Genomic DNA, 22,119 nt, shown 5'->3' with positions numbered 1-22,119 from the left:
AGGATCGTGTATAAATATTGAGTAAAAAATGTAAATTTAAATAGTGTGATTAGATTATAAATGAAAACGTTTCGTTTTAGTAGCGTAATTTTAAATATATAGACGAATGCAGTGATCGTTTAAATCGTTTAAAAATAGGGATTATATTGTTTAGCGGCGGAGTGATTCCCACGAAAATAGTTCCGAATGCGGTTAAATGTGAATAGGGGCTCCGCCGTGTAAGCCGTGAATGTGAAGCGGTTTGCTTTACGGCGGGCCCAACTTACGGTTATTATGGCGGCAGTGAGTACCGGAAAACTGTGCGGACGGCGGCAGCGGCGGCGGCAGCGGCGGTGGCAGCAGCGGCGGCAGCGGCGGCAGCGGCGGCGGGAAATAGCACTGGAGAACCTGGACAACTCAGGAGGGCACCGGACCCGGAGACCACGATGAACAGGTAAGAGGAAATCCAAGATGGCGGTCAGAACCGGAAGTAACATTTGTGACTCGCCAGACCATTGACGGTAATGTGAGAGTGGATTGGTAGCCCTTTTATAGGGAAACCAAGCCCCTCCCACAACTACAGGCCAAGCCTTTATATATATATATATATATATATATATATATATATATATATATATATATATATATATATATATATATATATATATGTTATAATACACCTCTGTTTTCATAATTTCTGGCGCTACCCTTATCCCCCCTGTTTGACTTATCTCTGTTGTTTATAAGGCTTAGAGGGAGGCTTTTGTTTTAAGGCGTGTCGCCTACTTTCATTTTTATATATATCTTTTAGTTTGGTGTATTATAGCTGATCCTTTTTTATCCTTTTGTCTATCTATTATTTTAGTTACCCAATTTAAAAAATTCAACAAGATTAGTTTGGCATGATCTCCCTGTAGTAAACCCATGTTGTCTCTGATGTTGAAATCCATGTGATTTTAGGTGTTTAACAATCCTATCCTTTAACATGGTTTCCATTACTTTCCCTACTACTGAAGTAAGGCTTACTGGCCTATAGTTGCTCAACTCCTCCCTACTACCGTTCTTGTGAATGGGCACAACATTCGCTAACTTCCAATCTTCTGGGACTACTCCTGCTAATGATGATTGGTTAAATAAAACTATTAATGGTACACCATTAAGCTATTTTAATAACTTTGGGTGTATTCCATCAGGCCCTATTAACGTATTTGTCTTGACTTTTGACAGCTGAAATAGAACCACTTCCTCTGTAAACTCAGATGTAACAGATGACTCATTTGTCCTTTTTCCTAACTGATGCCCCTTTCCTTCATTTTCATCTGTAAATACTGAACAAAAATATTCATTGAGGCAGTACACTAGACCTTTATCCTCTTCTACATACCTTCCTTCTTTTGTTTTTAATCTAACTAATCCTTGTTTTACTTTTTCTTTTCTCATTTATGTATCTGAAAAATGTTTTGTCCCCTTTTTTTACTGACTGTGCTATTTTCTCTTCTGTGTGTTATTTGGAAGCTCTTATAACTTGATTAGCCCAATTCTGCCTAATCTTATAGATCTGTCCATTTTCCTCACTTTTTTAATAATTACTAAATGCTAACATTTTGTTTTTTAAAATGTTTGCGACATCTGCGGAGTACCACAGTGGTTTCTTACATTTTTTGCTTTTACTGATAAGCCTAATGCAATTTTCTGTTACCTTCAGCAGTGCAACTTTTAAATAATCCCATTTTTCTTGGACTCAATTTAAACTGCTCCAGTCTAATAATGACTCACATTCTAATTTTAGAAAAGTCTGTTTTTCTAAAGTCTAAAACTTTTGTTTTTGTGTGGTGTAATTCAGTCACTATTCTTATATTAAACCACACTGACTGATGATCACTGGATCCTAAACTTTCACCTACAGTAATATCTGATACTAGGCATGTGCATGGGGAAAATTTTCGGTTCGGTCGGCATTACGAAATTCGGAACTTCGGCAATTCTGGACTTCGGCAATTCTGGACTTCAGCACTTCGGCACTTTGGCACTTCGACACTTCGGAACTTCAGCACTTCGGCACTTCGGAATTTATGAACTTCGGCATTTTGGAATTTCGGGACTTCAGCACTTCGGGACTTCTCTTGCAGCCGCTTAGTAGATAACTCCCTAATTACCACGGTATTAGGGAGCTATCTACCAAAAGGCTGAAAGACCTAAATTGGTCTTTCAGACAAATTTACTAATACTAAGTAAAAATTACTTAGCGAGTAGGGACAAAATTGACTAATACTAACACGCGAGTAGGGGCATGTCTACTAAACAGTGAGCAGCCACAGGCTTTAAAAAAAAAAGGGTCCACCCCTCCCAGAGCCCCCACCTGCGACGTGCAATTGGGGGCTTTTAAACTAAAGGGGGGACCTATTTCCCCCCTGGCCCCCACCCCTGAGCGGCGGGTGGGGTCCCTAAAATAAAAAATGGAGGGGACCTATTGTCCTCCCCCTGTCCCCCATCCACGAGCGATGGGTGGGGGCCCTAAAGTAAAATAATGGGGGGACCTATTGTCCTCCCCCCCATTTCCCACTCCTGAGCGGCGGGTGGGGGACCTAAATCAGAATAAGGGGGGACCTATTGTCCTCCCCCCGAGCGGTGGGTGGGGGCCTTAAATTATAATAAGGGGGGACCTAATGTCCTGCCCCCTGACCCCCACCCCTGAGCAGTGGGTGGGGGCCCTGAATTATAATAAGGGGGGGGACCTAATGTCCTCCCCCTGCCCCTGGCCCCCACCCCTACAGGCTTTATCAGGTTTTGGAAAGTTACAGGGTTAAATAGAGGGCTTTTCCCATTTTCTGTTTTTACACACTGAAATTTACTAGATTGGTTTTCTGGGCCTAAGTTGCCTTTGAAACAGTATGGCAGCACAGGAATGAGAATTTCATCCATCATGGCATACCATTTACAAAAGAAGACAACCTAGGGTATTAAAAATGGGCTGTGGGGGGTTGTGGTGGACCATCTACCAGACCAGACGTGTGCATGTGGAGCTCTGTTTCAACCCTGGAAAAACATGGCCCAAAAGAATGATTCAGCTCCTTAACTGAGTCCAGAACCACGCTATCCCCTTCCAGAGACCAAATAGGGTGAAAAAATAAAAAAGTCTGCGTGCTATAGACGTCTAAATTAGCCGACATTCGGCTTTCATTTGAAAGGCCTGTACCACGGGTTCAGACCAAAATGGTGCCAGAGGCCTCAGTGAGCTCCCAAGATGACAGGCAGAGCCTTACCTCACCAGCAGCGAGAGCCCAATATAGAGACTCTGAGTCAGAAGAGGACTCACCAGTGACAAAAAGGGACATCAGAGACCTCCTGATGGAAATGAAGGAGGTATGGAAGGCCGACCTCAGAGAAACCCGTAGGGAGATGGGAGCCGTCCAGCAAAGCACTGGATGCCAAAGAAGGTGACAGGGAGCAGACCCAGCAGACCACTCAAGCCCAAATGAAAGAAGTCTTACAACAGGTCCAAAAGTTGAACCGGACCGTAACGACATTGGAAGCAAGGCACAGGAGGAGGAATGTCCGCCTCAGAGGCATTGCGGAACGCATCGGCGGGGAAGACCTGTTGCCCTATATACAGAGGCTATTTACCACGATTGGTGTCAAAGGCAGCACAGAACCAGGGACAATACTTTCTGCATTCTGGATCCGGAAAGCTGCAGCTGCCCCAGACGATGCTCCCAGAGACATCATAGCCGTGACTGGGGATGTGGCAGTCCGGACCGCCATTCTAGTACGCTCCAGAGACTTACCCAACATCTAATTTGAGGGTCACACAGTAGCTATCTATGAAGACATCCCCTTATAAGCGTTGGTGGTGCGGAGGCTGCTTGCACCAACCGCTAAACAGCTCCAAGAGGCTGCAGTCCGCTACCGCTGGGGGACAGACAGCTCATTGCAGGTCCCAAGAGGGGACCAGATACACACCCTATCCTCTGCAGACAACCGAGTGGCATTCTTCCAGAAGCTGAACCTGCCCACTAGGGACATGATACGGCACAAGGGCAGAGAGACAGGGGCAAAACAGGCGCACAAAAGCGGGCTAGCACCAATGAAGCCAAGATATAGCACAACTGTAGCTAACACTTACATAATTACGTCTCAATGAGCCTCTACCTCTCCTAGGACCTCTAATTCACCTCCACTTAGTCACAAACCCTGCCCAAACTTAGTGTTCATATTTTTTTTCACAAATAAACTGCTCTTTCACTGATAATATCATCAGCATTTTACGTTCACTGCTCTAAAACACTCATATTTGTATTCAGTAATGTCTCACGAGTGTAATAGTAGCCCACTATGTTCAGGCTTCACTGTGTTTTCAAAAAGTTACAAGGTAAAATATAAGACTTGCCCATTTTCTGTTGGTATTGGTTATGTTGTCTTTGAGACCATATGGAAGCCCAAAAATTGAAATTACCCCATCATGGTATTTAAAAAAGAAGACAACACAGGGTATTCACAATAGGACATTCCCAGTCTTTTTTAGCAGCCATTTAGTAACAAACGCTGGCCAAAAGTAGCATTCAGATTAGTTTTTTTGCATTTTTTACATAAACACTGCACTTTTAGTGATGATATGTTTTAATGTTTTTAAACACAAGTATTTGTGTTCAGCAATTTCTCCAGAGTACAACAGTTCCCCTTATGTACAAGTTTTATGGTGTTTGGAAAAGTTACAGGGTTAAATGTAGGGCTGGACATTTTAATTATCTGGACTTTCTACCTGGATTGGCAGTTAGGTTCTCCAAATTGTAATTAATAAAATTAATATATAAATGTCCTGCTATAAGGACTGAAACGTTGACTTATGTGCTTGGACACAATAAAGAATACTGACAAATCAGGGCTTGAACTATCTTGCTTTGCATGTAATGCGTCTATCTCATATATTAGTTTCCCCTTTTACGTTGCATTACTGAAATAAATGAACTTTTGTACGATATTCTAATTTTTCGAGTATCACCTGTACTGTTTGCCTTGCATGCATCTGTTTCTTTGATGCAGCCTAACTCCTAGCCCTTAAGCCCTTAAGTTTTCTAACATTTAACCTTCATTCCTAACCTTAAAAGCACCAGACTAATGAGTTCTGAAATGACAAATCAATGATAAGAAATTATCGGTGGTAAAGTACCATATGTAAGCAAAATGGGGTAGTCCTTTCATTAGCTTTTTGCATGTATTTAAATGAGCTACCAAATAATGAAAGCGTATGCTTGGCCAACGACATTGTAAGGGGGACTGACAGGAGCTGGAGTCCCAAGTGGAGTCTTGAAATACCCTGATCTCATTTGACACAATTTTATTAGCCATTTGTTAGCTCTGAGTTCCCTGTAATACTGGGAATTAAGTAACAGTTCCAGTTATAAAATTCATGACAGTGTCACTTCAATGCATCGGATTGAATGTTAATTGTACAGCACAGTGCGGTTGTTGATGTGTTGGTGGATTTCAACGCAGTGTGTTGAAGGGATAATACAGCATGGCTTGTGGGTTAATTCAATCACAGATTTGGTGTCACAATATATGGTTCTTAGAACAAATTATGGTTTAGGAATGACATGGGGTATGGTATGGGGCTGGTTTTAGGAAGGACTTAAGTCAATATATGCATGAGGGGCCATTGCATGTACCCTTGGTATTTTGCCACAGAGCAAATCCCTTGTGTTTGCATTGCAATGAAGTATACTAATATTTTAATTAAAAACAAAACATAAAAAAAAATACAATGAATAAAGAAAGAAAAATAAGCAACATTTATAAAGGAATAGAATTTATTCAAGAAATTACAGCAGATGTTTCTAGACAGTAAATCACTTTGATGCACTTTAGGCAAAATAAACAAATGTTTACAAAACAATTTTTTTTTGTTTTTCATGACAATTTTATAGCGATAATCTGTCATATAACACACAATACAAATAAAGTATCTTAACAGAGCCCACATCTCTAGAACCATGTAATACATCTTATTTTATAATTATTTACAGTGTTAAACACTATGCATGAACTCAGTTTCTGACGCACAAAATCTATAAAATTGCCAGAAAAGTATTATTTCTTTTTTTACATCATCCAATACAAATGGAGTTACATTAGATTAAAAAAGTGCTAAAAATCCTTCATTGTACCGGTTTTTAAAACATAAAAAACAAAAACATGCCATTTGATATATCCGAAATGTCAGAATTGGAGTGGCAAATCTATGCTTGACAGATATGCATTTACCACTTTTTAGCCAACGCATTCCACATCACACTGAACTTAAAATGAATACTTTGTAGTTTCACTGTTTGGGGCTTATACATATTCTTTGCCATGCACATTGATCTATTTGAGAGAACTATAATATGGAAGTTCTTGATGACAATGTCTGACAATACCGTAGATTTATCTAATAGTCTATATCAAGTTACATTTAGGACGAAAGAGAACAATTTGAAGATGCCTGACTTCTGCAAACTAAACTTAATTGTTTATTTCCTAAAAATATTTGTTCAAGGCTCATGTAGTGCTTTGTGATTTGTAGATGTGAAGTTAGTCATGTGACGTCTCAAAAAAAAATGTGTTTGGTCAAAAACCAAAAGTATTGCATTTTTTCAGATGTTCATGGGTTTAGAGATGTAGGTATTGATGTTCTAGTTAGAGATTATGAGATTATAAAAAATAGAAAACATATTTTATAAATGGCATTATATGTACTCATCAGATGGAAACTGTGCTAGAAAATATCAAAATGACAGTGTGCTAAAATGAAAAAAAAATAAAATGGAATTCACAGTAATGTATATAGAGACTTTAGGGAAATACCTCACTCCAAAGTTATAGAGAGAGCATGAAACAACAAATACTTAACAATTTTCTATATTCATGGATTGCACTTTTATATTCTATGTTATAAACTTAATTTCTTCCTTCCAAATTTGACCATAACAGGAACCCACTGCCCTCTTCTCCACTACCACTACCGCTTCCGCTACCGCTATGATGTTCGTCATTATCTGAACATTTATTGCAACCACATTCTTTTGCTTCCAGAACTGTTAGACGAGCTCTTGAACCATTTGGACAGGGAAGCTCAAAGTTCTTTGCATGAGTACTTGTTGCAGAGCAGCAACGACATTTGGAGATCGGGTTCCAAAGGCTGTCGAAGTCACTCTTAGAGTAACAGTATCCACTGCATGATGACAGGACCACCTAAACACAAACAATAATAGGTCAATGTTAGAATCTTGGGATTTGAATAGTCATCCGAAAAGTAAAAAGCTGGAGAAATGATTAGGTGGAAAAAGTCATAATGAAGAAAAAAAACAAAAAAACATTTGAAGTATAAAGCAAACAATAAGTTGTTCAGAGAAAACCTAGATATAAAAATTTCTATACAATAATTTTATTTGAAAACACAATTGTATACTATGATATTGGTTATCTATTAAAAGCACTTTTATGTACAAATTGGTAACAAATGGTGCAATACTATCCATGGTGTTAGTAGTGTGTGAAAGTGAATATTTACAGATATAATGTAAAGTAAGTAAAGTTAGATTTAGAAAGAGTACTGCACTAGTGATCCACAAATGATGGTTATGAAAAACCATCATGAAAAAAAAAATAGTTGCAACATACAAGTTTCTATATGCTTACTTGCACATTAGCTCAAATTAAAACTATGCTGAAATGCATTTTTTTGCTATTTTCTCAAGGATAAATAAGAATTCTAATTAATAATAAATTTTAAGCACTGATGCTCAATGGAAAGTTAAAATGTTTGGAAGATAAAGGGCAATGCATGTTGTCCCCTCAAAGACTCAAATGGATTGGTTGTCCTCCTAAGTCTTTGTTGTTATTGGTTGATACAATTTCCTGACTACTTACCGTAGCACTACATTGTCCAGAAGTAAGGGTCACTTCAGTGGGAACTGGGTGACATTCATCTCTTTTCCTCTCTTTAAATAAAAAAGAACAACATAAATAACATCTCATGTCCAGCATTAATAGCACAACCTGTGAACTTAAATGTATGATATATACACACACATTTATAAGAATTTAATAAATAGATATATCGGCTGATTCGAGCAGAGAAGCGGGAAACCCAGATTTGAATCCCGATTAGATCACCTTATCAGTGAGGGTTCTTATAGATTGTAAGCTTATTTGAGCAGAGCATTCTTTACCTTTAACCCCTTAAGGACCAAACATCTGGAATAAAAGGGAATCATGACATGTCACACATGTCGTGTGTCCTTAAGGGGTTAAATATCCCCTTTCTGTAATTTTAAAGCACTGCATAATTTATTGGAACTATAAAAATGCTAATGATAAATATAAATAGATATATACCGAGTGTCACCTTTTACAAAATGAACTTTACTTTACATTCTAAATGCAAGTTATAGATCACATATTTGTGCACTTTTGTGAACAGTCCATTAAAATAACTGAACCTGATATTCACTGATAAAATGAATGATGGTGTTCCATTCAAAAAAGGACATAATATTATAAAATTCTCTCTCATTTCCATCCATGTCCTTTGTATAGAATTGACTGTTTCCCAGCTCAAGTGTTCTATTTTATTAACCTCAGAAGAATGAAAAATATAGTTGACATTGCTTGGACTATAACCAATGACTCTGAGAGTTGAACAGGTAAACCTGTTCTGATACATACCACATTTCAGTTTGGGACAGCACTGGTTGTACTGATGCACTGCTACCAGTCTTTCATCACTGCTGCATGATGGGACGGTCTTGCACTCACATTCTATACAACAAAGAAAATTGTGTGCGATTAGTAAGGATTTAATAATGCACAGAAATGCAACTGTACTTTACTAAAAAAAATATAAAAAACAAACTTTTTAGAAATAAGTTGGTGGATATTTTAGATTAAGAAATATATCTTACATTGGTTGGTGGTCATTTAAATTTGCTGAAGGACAATATTTGCTCTGTTTGCAAGCCACATATTTATATCTGTAGCCATCTAAATTCACTTTGCTTATATAGTTCCACCTCCTGGTAAGAAATGGGACTATAGTGGTCTAAAAGAAAGGAAGTGAATCATCTGGAATGTGATGAAATCTATTGGGAAACTAAGTCTCTAAAATGAGTTGGGTTGCCCAAAACTAGTGGCATAATTGCTGTGGAGTGAACAGAATTACACAGAACTGCCCTGAAAGTCCCATCAATTAATCTAAAAACTCCAGCTCATACCCTGCCCATACACTACGGGTATGGTACATAGTGTACTAGATATTGACATGTTAACTTTACTTCTAAAGTAAAGAGTGTGAGTGAGATATCTTAGCAGTAGGTAGTTCCATACATTTTATTTGCTAGTATTGGTGGGTTTTGGCATTAAATTGTTTGCTTCCTTGTAACTAAGTAGGTGATACATAAAATTAAGCTGTTAAAAACTAGGTGCTATCGTTTGAACAAGTCTCATTTTAGTATTATTAATTTTAAGAATCGATTGCTTAAAACGGATTGTAGGTTATAAATATTTTGATAAGGTCTAGATTAGATACTTACCACATGTGTAAAGTGGGCAACAAGGATCTAATGGGTTCACTCTTTCTACCAGTTTTTGACTGTCCCCACAGACTTTCCTTTCACATACTCTTGCAGAACAATCAACCTAAAAAATGCATTAAACAGAGCAATGTGTTATGATATAAGAGATGCATATAATTAGTTTTTCTTATGAATGTGTCAATTTCACGATGATTAAAATAATGTGGAATTCACATCATACCTGGCTTGTGGTGATAATGACCTGTTGGGAAAAAAAGAAATTCAATTAAGATTCAAAGACATGGAAAAAAAGAAGGAAGGATGGATGACATCGTTCAAGCAAAAAAAAAAAAAAAACATTCTTTATTTAAAAAAAACAAAAACTATTTATCAGTTCTAAGAGGGTCTACAGGAAGTTAGTGGAAAGTTTTTAGTAATACATCTTGTTAGTTGTTTAAATATATGTTTTTAATGAACTATGAATATTGGGCAAAAACAGGGTGTGTTAATATACAGTTTGAGTATGTATAGTAATGAATATTTGTTTAAGGAGCTGAACTGAAAATTCTGGAATCTTTCGAAAATACACAATGCCGCAAACTATACTAAAATATAAAATGGGGCGTAAGATATCCTACTATATGACAGGAAAAAAATAAAATGCTCATGTAAGCTCGAAGTGTATAACGAAAATGACAATCGCATTGGAAGGACAGTCAAATATGAATAAAATGACTGGTTAGTCTGATGACACACAAACACATCAAAACAAAGAAAAACTATGTTAACACATATTTTGTTTTACAATATATTGACTTACTGTAGGAGTTGGTGTGACAGTTCCTAAAATTAAAAGGAGAATGTGTTGATTTAAGACATGATAGTATACCATGAGTCTTCAAATACAAGTTTAGTGTCTTCTACATGAATCCACACGAATATGTTATTAATTGAGCTGAAATTTACATACTGACATACTGTTATGGTTTTGTCTTATTTCACTCAAGTCAATAATTTGATAATATTTAACAAAATATGTAAAGAAGGAAAATGTGCTCCAAGTGTTGACTTGATCTTATTTCATTTTGATGATTAGTGTCATTAACGTGTGTAAATTCATTTGCCAAATTTATTTTTGAAATTATTTCAGTAACCAATATCTTATTATCTGCTTATTAATGATTAGCACAAAACAGTCCTCTGTTATGCTGTACACTAGGCTATGTACAAATTACAATATGAAAACATTATTTCGGTCGATTTGTCACTTTACATTAATGCATGGATATTTGGAAGCTCAAATGAAGGCAACAACTTGTTTCTTAATGTATGATCCCATTAATCAATGTGGATCGACTTTTTCACTTACCACATTCGTATCTGGGGCAGCAGGGATCAAATGGATTGGGTAACTCAATGACGGGTTCATCGGGTCTACATTGAACATCTTTGTAACACTTGACGTTGCTGCAGATTGACTACAAAAAGAAGAAAGCAATATTTAGTATTCAAGAGTGATTCCTCTTAGTCTTGAAATATAATCTACTTACGTGAATATTCTCAAAGTACTTTGTATACATTCTCATTAGATGCTTTGCTAGTTACTATCTTAGATGACTGATTAGACATCTGTATCTGAAGATAATGAAATATACTGAGATATGTGTATATATTCTAATTCTAGCTTCCTGCAAGATTTTTCATAAGTGATTTGTATTTAATGGACTTAAACATGAATATTACATAGAGATAACTGCTCTAGGGTTACAACCCCTCAACTCCCAAGCCTTTCCTTTGCCCGTGTATTCAGTGTCTCAAGATTCTAAGTTTTTCAGATAGTTTCTCTGACACCTTTTATATTAGCATGTACTAAGATATATCATGTTTATCTCAACTAAATTAAGGATAATGATATTTACCCCTTTAGTACACATGTTTAAATTTTCCATCATAATTCCCTTTTATTTTTAAAGTTGTGTCCTTAAGGGATTAGCTAACTCACAAACTTGGTTTTCTCTAATACTTCTGACATGTTGCCAAATATAATCTTACAACATTCATATGTATCGTTCGAGTTTCTAAAAATGTAGTTATAGTTTTATAATTTGAAGCAGAACAAAAAACATACCGAAGTCACAATGGTGGTGGTAGGAACAGATGGCTGAGAAAATAAATGGAGAAAATTACCAATTATTGTGCAATAATTATGTTGTTACACATGTAACATATGCAAACATGGGCCACTAAATTGTAAAAAAATATATATATTCAGACAAAAGAGAAAGAAACAGGTGTTCTATTACCTATAACTGCATCTGGGCATTAAGTGACTTATGCTAGGTGCTCAAAACTATCACTTAACATAGCATGCCTCTTTATCTTAACTCCCATACAATCTCAAATTCTATTTTTATGGAAGCAGTATTGAAAGAATGGTTGAAAGTTATAATAGGTTCATAATTAAGAAAAGGAAATGCAAATTAAATCAAAAGGCAAATTTAATGTTGAAGATTGTCTACTTACCGTCGTGGTTTGTGGTTCTAAAAAAATGGAAAAAATAGAAAGAGTTATGTCAGTATAAATGTTTTAAAATATTTCCAGCTGGCTAGCCTTAGATACTTTAACATATTATATTCATATAGAGAGATATGTCAGTACAACCTACACTCTACTTTTTAGCTGTTTTGTCCCATACAAGTACAGTGCCTCAAGTCAAGTTGTAATTCTTATTAGAGAAAGATCTCCATCATATAAGCAAAAATGATTAGTCAATGTTACTTTTCAAAACACAACCCCAACTATAATCACGTTGGAACTATACCACTAGAACACTGCAAATGGTTTCTGAACCCTGAGGTTTCTTTTTACATATTTTGGAGATTTGTTTAGCAGCTATCTTCTAGCTGCCAGGGCAGAATTATGATATGGCATTATGTTTCGGTAAATAAGGTGTAGTACTGGCAAATAATCTAACATGTATAATAAAAGTATACAGGGTTGCTTTATATTATTCTACTAAATTGTTTATTTTCTCTGCTTACCACAGCGATACAATGGACAGCAAGGGTCACTGGGGTTGACATCGTGGATCTCGATTTCATTGAATTTACAGGTAACATCCTTAATACATGTAACACCTGAGCAGAGACCCTACAAGAAGAAATAAATTCAACCTTTTAGATAACTATATCAGCTTAATGACGAATTCTACAGCTCTAGTAGTTTTATTAGGTATCTGAGTGATAAATTCGCAAAATAAAAAATGTATTGCCTAGTGTTATTTGTTCCATAAATTACGGGGGAAAAAACAAAAAACATTTTAGGTTGTATTCTTGGCCTAGATTTGTCACAAAGCCAAGTGAGTTTTGCCATATTGGCATTAGGAACTATGACACATTATATCTCTAAACACCAATCTCTACACTCTAGACATGTGAGCTTTGTTCTTCACTGCCAGTGCCCACTACTGCTTAAGGTTCTAAGAGAAATACATGTTGAAGTAGACTTATTGTGAATAAATGCAAACTTACAGTTATCAATTATAACTTACAGAATCGTGTTTTTATGACACTAGTAAAATCTGTATAAAATAAAACATAGAATACTAAAGCCTGTTAAGTTAAACCAATCAATTAAAATATAGCATTTATGAGGATTAGGTCAATACCTAATGATTTAAATGGTCAGTGATAGAGAAAGTTATTAAATTAACTTACTGGTGTTGTTGGTGGTGGTGGTGGTGGTGGAGCTGATGAAATAAAACAGAAAACACAGATATGTTAACCACAATTTTGAGATCAAACACATCTGAAGATTTGTGAATAATTTTAAAACAAGTGGGGTATTAGAAATAAGTTAAAAATTATTTTGTTGATATATGAGAAATCATACGGTACATCAAAATAATGTATTAGGGTGTGCAAATATGAATGATCCAATTTATTCTAGTATTACTGTAACTGAAGACTGAATTAAATCAAATTTGAAACCAATATGCATATGTTGGTGGAAATAGATTATTTGGAGAAACATCTCCAAGGTTGATTACTCACTTTAGATCAATCGATTGTAAAGTAAACATTGTAACTCAAACTGTACGGGTTAGTTATCATCAGGTACAGCTTGAAAAATATAGCAGGTTACACAGAGAGAAACATGGCTATTTACTAAGTACCTGCTTGAACCCAACTCCTGAAACCAACCAGTGCTGGTGGTCTATGTCAGAGATTTCTAGTAAGAGATCCCCAGTGTTCAGACCCGAGCAGCAATATTATGTAAAAGTAAAGTCTGCAGGTAGCTGTCATCAAGTAAACCATATTGAATAACAAGAAATAATTAATATTTAAACATTTAATATGTGTCTTTAGGATCAATGTTAACCAGAAAGACAGCATCTGAATGGACCTATGATTTCCTCTCCCCTAAAACCATGTGCTGGCAGATGGCTGGAGAACATGTATGTAAATTAAAATCAATTAAAGGGACACTTTAAGCACCAAAACCACTATATTATATGGGGGTTTTGGTGCATAGATGCTTCCCCTGTAAAACATTGTCATTTCTGATTTAAAAAAAAACCAGCCATGTTTATATCTTGTCAACAACATGACAAAAGTGAAATGGCCACTAGAACTGAATCCTCCTTAAAATCGTAAATTTTCAATTAAGGTTTTCACATTTGCTGCCATCACGCTTTTCTTTTCTTTAAGTTTCCTTTAAGCAACGCACCAAAACGTACCAAATTCAAGATAATTTGAGTTAGCCCAACATGGTCTCTAAAGATCTTTTAGAATATAAATTTGCTTCTTGAGTGGGCCATTCCAATTTTGGATATGATCTTTAAAGAACAGATTATTGTGACTAAGTAGGCAATCATTGGTCCTTAAGGGGTTCATTTATATTGATAGCAAATTACCCACAGTTACTACATTTACAAACATAAACTTAAAAAATAGTAAAACAAATGTCCACAAATTATCTGAACCCTACAGAGATATCAACTAATGCCTTGGTGAAATAGTGATACATTGTTTTAACATTAATTTATTTATCGGAATCCAGTAGATTCATTAGCAACCAGAATACTTACGACATTCGTATGTTGGGCAACATTCGTTAAATGGATCGAAACTCATTATAGCCTTGTCTCCATTACAGAATGGAATTGATGCACATGGCCTGCATACTGCAAAGAAAATAGCACGTTAAGATATAATGTTCACCTTCAAAATATTTACTATCTCTAACTACAAACATTTTAATGTCCATGTAAATGTCACTTTCATATAGAGGTGAAGTTGAGGCAAGTCAGAGAGAGAAGAGCATACATTTTGAAGTATTGATAGATCCAACTAATCTTTACCATAATCCTTCCAAAAGTGTAGATAATCTTACCACAAGTGTATTCTGGACAGCAGGCATAAAAGCCTCCAGTGGGTTGTGCATAAGAGCCATCTCGTGAACATGTAGGCACTGAGCATGTAACATCTCTACAATGATCCTGCAAAAAGAAGTATATCATTGATGTATATGTTTTAAGGTAATTTATGTGCCAAAAAACAGCTAACTTTAATAACCATGCTTACTTCTGTAGTTGTTGGAGGCACAGTGGTTGTTGTTGGAGGAACTACAAGAGAAAATAAAAACATACTATGTTACACACTTCATTTAATTTTAAAAAAATAATTTCAGTATTTAATAAGTATGTTTATTTCTTATGTATTTATGTATTAATTCTAGAAAACTTTTAATGTACGTAATACAATGTATAAGTGTTTTAAAATGTATACATTGTTACTGAATAAAATAATAATAATTATTGTATTTTCATTTATAGCTCATGTTTAAAATAGTATTTTGTTTAACGCATCCAACATATTTTTTGCCTAAAGAAATATTTATTATATTTGTTTAATTCTACTAGTTAGGTCAGGTCAAAGCCAGACTGGATTAGCCACGAGCAGTTTGAAAATGCTTTTAATTTAATATTGTTATGCTTTTTTTATATTTAAGATTTTTTTTACTTTATTTTTTACCTAGATGAATATTACATATTAAACTGTACTAATTCAACTGATTTGTTACTGTCAGGTTCCTTAAAATAAAAAAAGTATGTTATATATATATAAATTACTATTTTTTTAGTTATATTGTTATCCATCACACACTAATTTCTCTATACTCACTGCACTCATATATAGAACAGCATGGATTTTCTGGATCAGATCTAATTAGGATGGCATCTTCAGGATTGCAGTTATGTTTTGTGTTACACACAACATCGTGACAAGGCTGGAAGGAAAAGAAACAATTTAAACATGAAACATAAACGTGAAGTCACTATGTAAACAAAATAAATCATTGTGAACCACTTAAAATGTTGCATTTATTTTCTGCTATGGAAAAGAGAAATTCAAAGGCACATAGAAATCTATCCCATTGTAAATATTTAAAATATAAAGTAAATTAAATTATGTGTCATCATTTTCAATCTGTTGAATCTTGAGTTTAAAATAAGTTCTTTAGAATTAGAATGTATCTCTGATATGTCTCTATGAAGGTAAAACATCAAGGAACCTTTAATTTTAACATTTCACTTTTTTTTAATTAATTGGGACTACCAGGAACTTTATATTTTATTCTCTACATACTTGATGGTGATGCCAGTTTTCATTTATTATTTAAGCACCAAACAAATAAACAAAAACGGAAATAATTTCACAGTTATAAATGTGACATCCATGTACCTCAATGAAAGGTGTAGTGCTCTCGGGAGGAGGCTGTAAAATAAACAAACACACAACACTAATTGTAGAATTCATATAATCTACAAAGTAAAACTTGAGATGGACGCATAGAGAAATACAATATTAAAGCAATCCAACAATATAACAAAAAGATAAAATAAATATAAATTAAATAAACTATAACTATGATAAATTTAAATAAATATATATGCAAATAGTTAACTTATTATAAGCTTTTCTCCAACTTCTCTAAATTCTAAATTTCTTATAAGACTGCTCCAACTAAATACTCAATTTTCATTGATCCATCAACCTTAGTCTACAATTTCTAAACAGCATTTATGCCAAATATGGGATGAAATCAATCTAAAAAAAACACAAACTATAACATTTAAAAAACTAAAAGGAAAATATTGAGGTAAGCTAAAAGAATTCCATGAAAAAAATGGAAACCGATTAAATATATAATAATGATAATGATGTAAGTAATTCATTCACAATTGGATTTTTCCCCAACTTAACACCTTTTTATTAATTTTCAAACTCCCAAATTCCTCATGGTATTGCCATTGGGAAAACTCCATTGATATATCAATTCTAGAACATAGATGATCTTTTTACACAATCTTACATTCATGTAATGACAGTCTAAAAAGCACAACATTGACAAAATCATTGAAATAAAATGTAAACTGAAATTAAAATTAGAATGGTAAAACAGAAAAATTCTGAAAAAGGCAGAAAGGTGGCACTGATACATCACTAAACAAAATTGAAAGCAACATTGTACTTACTGTAGAGTGAATAATTGGTTCTGAAAAACAAAAATAAACATTTTTAAATTTCCAAAAGCATAATTGTTCCTTTATACCTAAGCTACATACACAGAATAACTGAGTGAAATGCTGCACCCAAGAAGTATCAGTCATGAATTGATAAGTTCCTATATGTGTTTAAATTGAAACACATTGTGCTAACCCGTCAACCTCATTTATCATCTTGCTTTTTACAACTATTATTATTATACTTTATTATAGTAAGTGCCTTGACATTCCGCAGCACTGTATATAACTTTAATTCATTCATTTTTTTAATTGCACTTACCGCATATATAGTCGAAGCAACAAAGGTCATCTCCCTTTACTGCCACCAGAATGTGGTTTTCGTCACATGTTTTAGTTGGGCACACAACGTCTCTACAGGGTAACTAAAATACAAAAATGTAAGGCAATAAGGTAATATAGAGATACAAAATAAATGCATATGATATAAAGTGCTAACTTTGCAGCTACTTCAGAAAATGACAAGTCGGAATTAGATATACCTTGTACACAATTGCATTCCTTGCAAATAAGCTTTTCATTTTTTTTCCAATTACAATTGTATGAAGATAATTTAATCAATAACTATGCTTGTAACCAATGGAATACAATTTTTTTTGTATTTAGCATGTTCAACTATACATATTGCTCGAATTTGTTTTCCATAAAATGTCCTCTATCAGGGTTATTTACTAAATCTAAGGTCAAAACAGCTGAACCAGAATTCAGCTCTAATTCAGCTATGATTCCAGTACCACTAATTGTGCCTTAAATTTGAAATTCATTTTGAATTCTCAGTTTAGTGAATAATCCTGTATTTATTCTACCAGGTAGCTGTATGGAATGGATCTACGTCATCTTGAACATAGCCCATGGATGGCTGTCTCAGTTTCTGAACAGTAATTTGCCCCAAAAAAACATGTTTTCAATAGGACATTGTTAGTATTTCTATGGTCCATACATTTATGTTGATTATAGAAACCTACCAGTGGAGTTGGAGTAGTTACTTCGATTTCTATCAAAAAAAGAATATATTGTTTAGTTCTTCTACATTTCAAAGACCAGATACACAAATCTACACTTATATATTTAGATTGTAAGAACAAGATTATTTTTATTATTGTTCATAAAGCGCCAATATTTTCTGCAGCGTTGTGCAGTAATAACACCACCATTCAATAGAGTTCAGCAGCAGCTCATGGCCCGGTCAGATGTAAGTGTATATCTTTTTCCCTCCCCCTAAAGCCCCAGTGACTGTCTGATGGCTGATTAAGCAAGGGAATTTACTCAAATTACAATTAATATATAGAAAGCCAGGAAAGCCTAGGGGTAGGCTGTTTTAATATATAATGGTTGTTGCTTCTGTTAATCATGTCAGCTACTTCTTGACTCTATATTACCACTGCAGATTAATTGTATTGCCAGTTGCAAAGGTAATAAAGAGTATTTCAGTATTCTGCTGCTTAAACCCTGTGTAAACAGTGTGCTGAGAGCTATGAGTGAGTTGCTGACATGATTGGAGTCTTACAGTATCTTGATGCTTTAACCATGCATGCACTGTATACTGAGCACTAATGGAGTAGTTGACATGTTTCATAACAGCAGCAATATTTACTAGAAAACTAAAATGATCATAGCAGGAGCACTACTGGAGATGAGATCATGAAAGGGAAATGTAAGTGAGCTAGGAAGATAGACAGAGAGAGAGAGCTGGATCATGTACTATGTGGATATCTATGTATTGAAGCTCTGTATAATCCATCACGGTGATCCTGGATGTGTGGGATAGTTATTAGTATCTCTTTATTGTGCCTAACTCTGTGTGTTATTTCTCTATATTTTTTATTTTTTTTATTTTGTAAGCGAAATGATAACATACATTGAACCGTTTATTTACTCAGCTCTATCTGTTTTATGGATATCTTTGTAGTCTGTCCAGCTATGTATATTGTGCAGGTATCTTTGCATTGTGCCCAGCTCTGTTAATTTTAATATATATATTTATGTTGTCCCCAGCTTGTCATTTTGTATGAGCATTTCTGTATTATACTCAGCCCTCTGTATTAAATGAGTATCTCTGTACTGTATAGGGAGGAGCCTAGCGCCACACTGTCTTAAAACGGCACCGGACATCACTGCTGTGAACTCAGTAGAGAGAAGTTTATACTTTCATTTTCTATTCTTATACAGCATTAACATGACTAATTCACGCTATACTGTACATTAATCACTTTGCTGATTCTGCCTATAACATATCCTCTTACAGAATATTGTGTTTCACTCATCCTATAGAGTCTTGAGTTAGGAAAACTCTTTGCAGCATTGTAGAATATTTAGATTTTATTTTTCGTTTCCTTTTTCTGTGTTTTGTGTACTTACGGCATTCGTATTCTGGACAACATTGTATTTCAGGATTAAAATACTTGATTGCTGGTTTGTCATTTTCACATACTGGAGCATCAGGACACACCGTGGGGCATTCTGCACAAAAAAATAGCCAGATTGTTTACAACTAATGACGTATTGGTGTGTATTCTTTGTGTGGAGGTAATGATGCAGTTAATTAAAGCACAGTGTAGATGTGCCCAAGGCCAATGTTGCCCAACCTGTCACTAAGACAGGCTAATGGTCCAGGTTTTTTTAGTATCTCTTTAGCAACACAACTTGGAAATGTCCTGGACTGTTGGTGAGACTGTTGGTTGCCCTTTTCGAACTCTGACTGACCTAACTGGATGAATAAAGAGGTTCAGTTTGAAAATAAGCTTTAGAAGACTTAACTAGAAATTGAGTTAAATAGCCTAATAGTGTTAAAATTCTGGACTGAATATTTAATTTGTATAGTTATTTAGAACCTGCTATAACAAAGATCAAATTCATCATCCCTTTTACTTTGGATTAAACATACATCTTGAAGCCCAAAGAGAATCATACATTAATTATTTAAAAGAAAAGAAATTAATATTATCAGTTCCGTATTTAGGGCTTCATTGGCATGAAACTGAAAAATATGATGGTCCTAATAAGTGAGATTAAATTTCTATTTTCATTGTCATAATTGCCATGGATTGTATGTGTGACATATAACTAAGCTACTGTTGGTCCAATGATGTCTGTATTCTCCCTCTTATAGGATTACAAAGTCACATATCTAACCTATGTAAACCAGCCTCTGCACAAAACAGGCTGAGCCCTCCGAGACTATTACTAAATGAAAAGGCAATTGGATACATAATGAGCAGCGCACCACTGTATGAGTAGCCTATTTCACGAGAAATAACAAAAAAAAAACACATTCATTTTGTTGTTACTATGGGTGTACTTCAAAATAACCACTTGAGAAAGGCTCCTGCTTGAGACAAAACATTGCCTGTTAATTTCCATTAAAGTCTGTAGTTTGATCTTTGTGTGCCCTGACATTTTCTGGCATTTTGATTTACTGCTGGGATTTTGTAGTCACCCTAGTCTGTGTGGCACAATAGTTTTAAAATCCTTCTTTTAGCTAGTGAGTGCTGGTCCTGTTATCAACATTGGGCATACTTCAAAGCATGGGCATGGAGCTGCTGCTCCATTAGCCCCTACATTAACAATACTATATTTATTTCTGGGTCTCTAGCTTTTTTCATAAGAACTTACGGCACACTATATTGCGACAGCAGGTATTTCCCCAGGATACGTCCACTAGTGTTTCGCCTTTCTTGCTGCACTGTGCTGGAGGTTCACACACAATATTCAGACATGGATTCTAGAATTTAAATAAATAAATTGTATCATTGGAAAGAACATTTGTATGACAAAGTTGTAAAATTGAGTAATTAGCAGGAATCGTACATTACTAAAGTGATTGCTTTATTAGCAGAACTATTCAATACAAATAGCTTTTATACATAATACCCATTATCATTAACTACTTCTTTACAACATTCTAAAAGTAGAACACATACTGTGCAATGTAACCAATGGTCTATAGAAAACAGGCTCCAGTTGCAGAGAATCACAGCATCCCATTTTGGGCAGTCTAACTGCCCTTAATCATTTTGCTGACTTGACACAAGATTACAGGGAATTACCGTCAAAACAAAAAAAAATCTGAATAAAATTTTTAAAAAGTGACTGTCTTTGTGAGTTCTATCATCAGCATTTCTTACCTCAGTAGTTGTAGGGGGTATTGGCTAATGAAAAAAAAAAGAGAATATTAGAATGACTTTTACAAATATATATTTTTACACCACCTTATCTGGAGATGTTTTGTTTCATTTTCTCATAAAAGTATGTAAACAGAATGTGAACGCAATAAATTATACCATACAATAAGTTAGTTACTTTTCATCGTTATCACTGGACACCTTGTTTTTGTATTATTAAATATTTTCTTTTGCTATGTTTAGGTAATTGCGCGTATTCCACAAAGAGTGTCTATGTAAGTCCTACCCCTTGCCACCCCTACCGACTTGACATATTTTCTTATCTGCTAAAAAAAAATCTAAAATTTCTTAACAATAAACTATTAGGAAATCATTTATTTTATTTTAGTAAATTAATATTAATTACTTAGGGAATACATAATTTGTATTAACTAAATGTAAACTTTTTTTATATAATTTAGACCAATATGGTATTGATTTATTATGTACTGAATTGTGTCCCTAAGCAAGAACAAAAAACATATTCACTGTTCCACAGAGTATCATGGCTGTACTGAAGGTATTCCTTGAGTCATTTTATTGACAGACCATTTATAGTACTGCTGATTACCTCAAATTACTTCAGTAGTTATCAACAATAAAAAGAAAAAAGGTTGATGATTATATTCACAACAGAAGAACATATATTATTGAGAGCTGCATTTTATGTCATATAACTTACTGTGGTAGTTGGAATAATAGCTGAAATATGAAAATAAGAAAGTATAAATAATGCATTGAAATAACATATTGACCTAAACAAATCCAGAAATATGAATTATTCCCCAAATTCTTCTATGCATTCTTTACATATTGATACAATGACTGTCTTTGCTTCTTT

General features: G+C 34.7%; 1 protein-coding gene across 1 annotated transcript in view; it reads right to left on the bottom strand.

Annotated features, from left to right (window-relative positions):
- Window positions 1-5,768: 5,768 nt before the first annotated feature.
- Window positions 5,769-22,119, bottom strand: part of LOC134576866 (uncharacterized) — an 83,415-nt gene continuing 67,064 nt past the window's right edge. Inside the window, exons 108-130 of the mRNA XM_063435556.1 lie at window positions 21,961-21,980; window positions 21,243-21,266; window positions 20,731-20,839; window positions 19,477-19,578; window positions 18,084-18,112; window positions 17,381-17,483; window positions 17,071-17,090; window positions 16,277-16,393; window positions 15,716-15,821; window positions 15,116-15,156; window positions 14,925-15,030; window positions 14,620-14,715; window positions 13,247-13,278; window positions 12,560-12,680; window positions 12,054-12,070; window positions 11,659-11,709; window positions 10,900-11,008; window positions 10,351-10,373; window positions 9,772-9,792; window positions 9,549-9,654; window positions 8,686-8,778; window positions 7,888-7,958; window positions 5,769-7,209 (exon numbers count right to left, since the gene is read on the bottom strand). Of these exons, the coding sequence (XP_063291626.1) occupies window positions 6,916-7,209; window positions 7,888-7,958; window positions 8,686-8,778; window positions 9,549-9,654; window positions 9,772-9,792; window positions 10,351-10,373; window positions 10,900-11,008; window positions 11,659-11,709; window positions 12,054-12,070; window positions 12,560-12,680; window positions 13,247-13,278; window positions 14,620-14,715; window positions 14,925-15,030; window positions 15,116-15,156; window positions 15,716-15,821; window positions 16,277-16,393; window positions 17,071-17,090; window positions 17,381-17,483; window positions 18,084-18,112; window positions 19,477-19,578; window positions 20,731-20,839; window positions 21,243-21,266; window positions 21,961-21,980 (1,811 nt within the window). The 3' untranslated portion in view covers window positions 5,769-6,915. The remainder of the gene's footprint in view (window positions 7,210-7,887; window positions 7,959-8,685; window positions 8,779-9,548; window positions 9,655-9,771; window positions 9,793-10,350; window positions 10,374-10,899; window positions 11,009-11,658; window positions 11,710-12,053; window positions 12,071-12,559; window positions 12,681-13,246; window positions 13,279-14,619; window positions 14,716-14,924; window positions 15,031-15,115; window positions 15,157-15,715; window positions 15,822-16,276; window positions 16,394-17,070; window positions 17,091-17,380; window positions 17,484-18,083; window positions 18,113-19,476; window positions 19,579-20,730; window positions 20,840-21,242; window positions 21,267-21,960; window positions 21,981-22,119) is intronic.

This window comes from Pelobates fuscus, chromosome 11, assembly GCF_036172605.1.
Source record: "Pelobates fuscus isolate aPelFus1 chromosome 11, aPelFus1.pri, whole genome shotgun sequence".
Classification (NCBI taxonomy): domain Eukaryota; kingdom Metazoa; phylum Chordata; class Amphibia; order Anura; family Pelobatidae; genus Pelobates; species Pelobates fuscus.
Note: the sequence above shows the minus strand (reverse complement) of the source record. Positions and strands in the feature narration are given on the sequence as shown.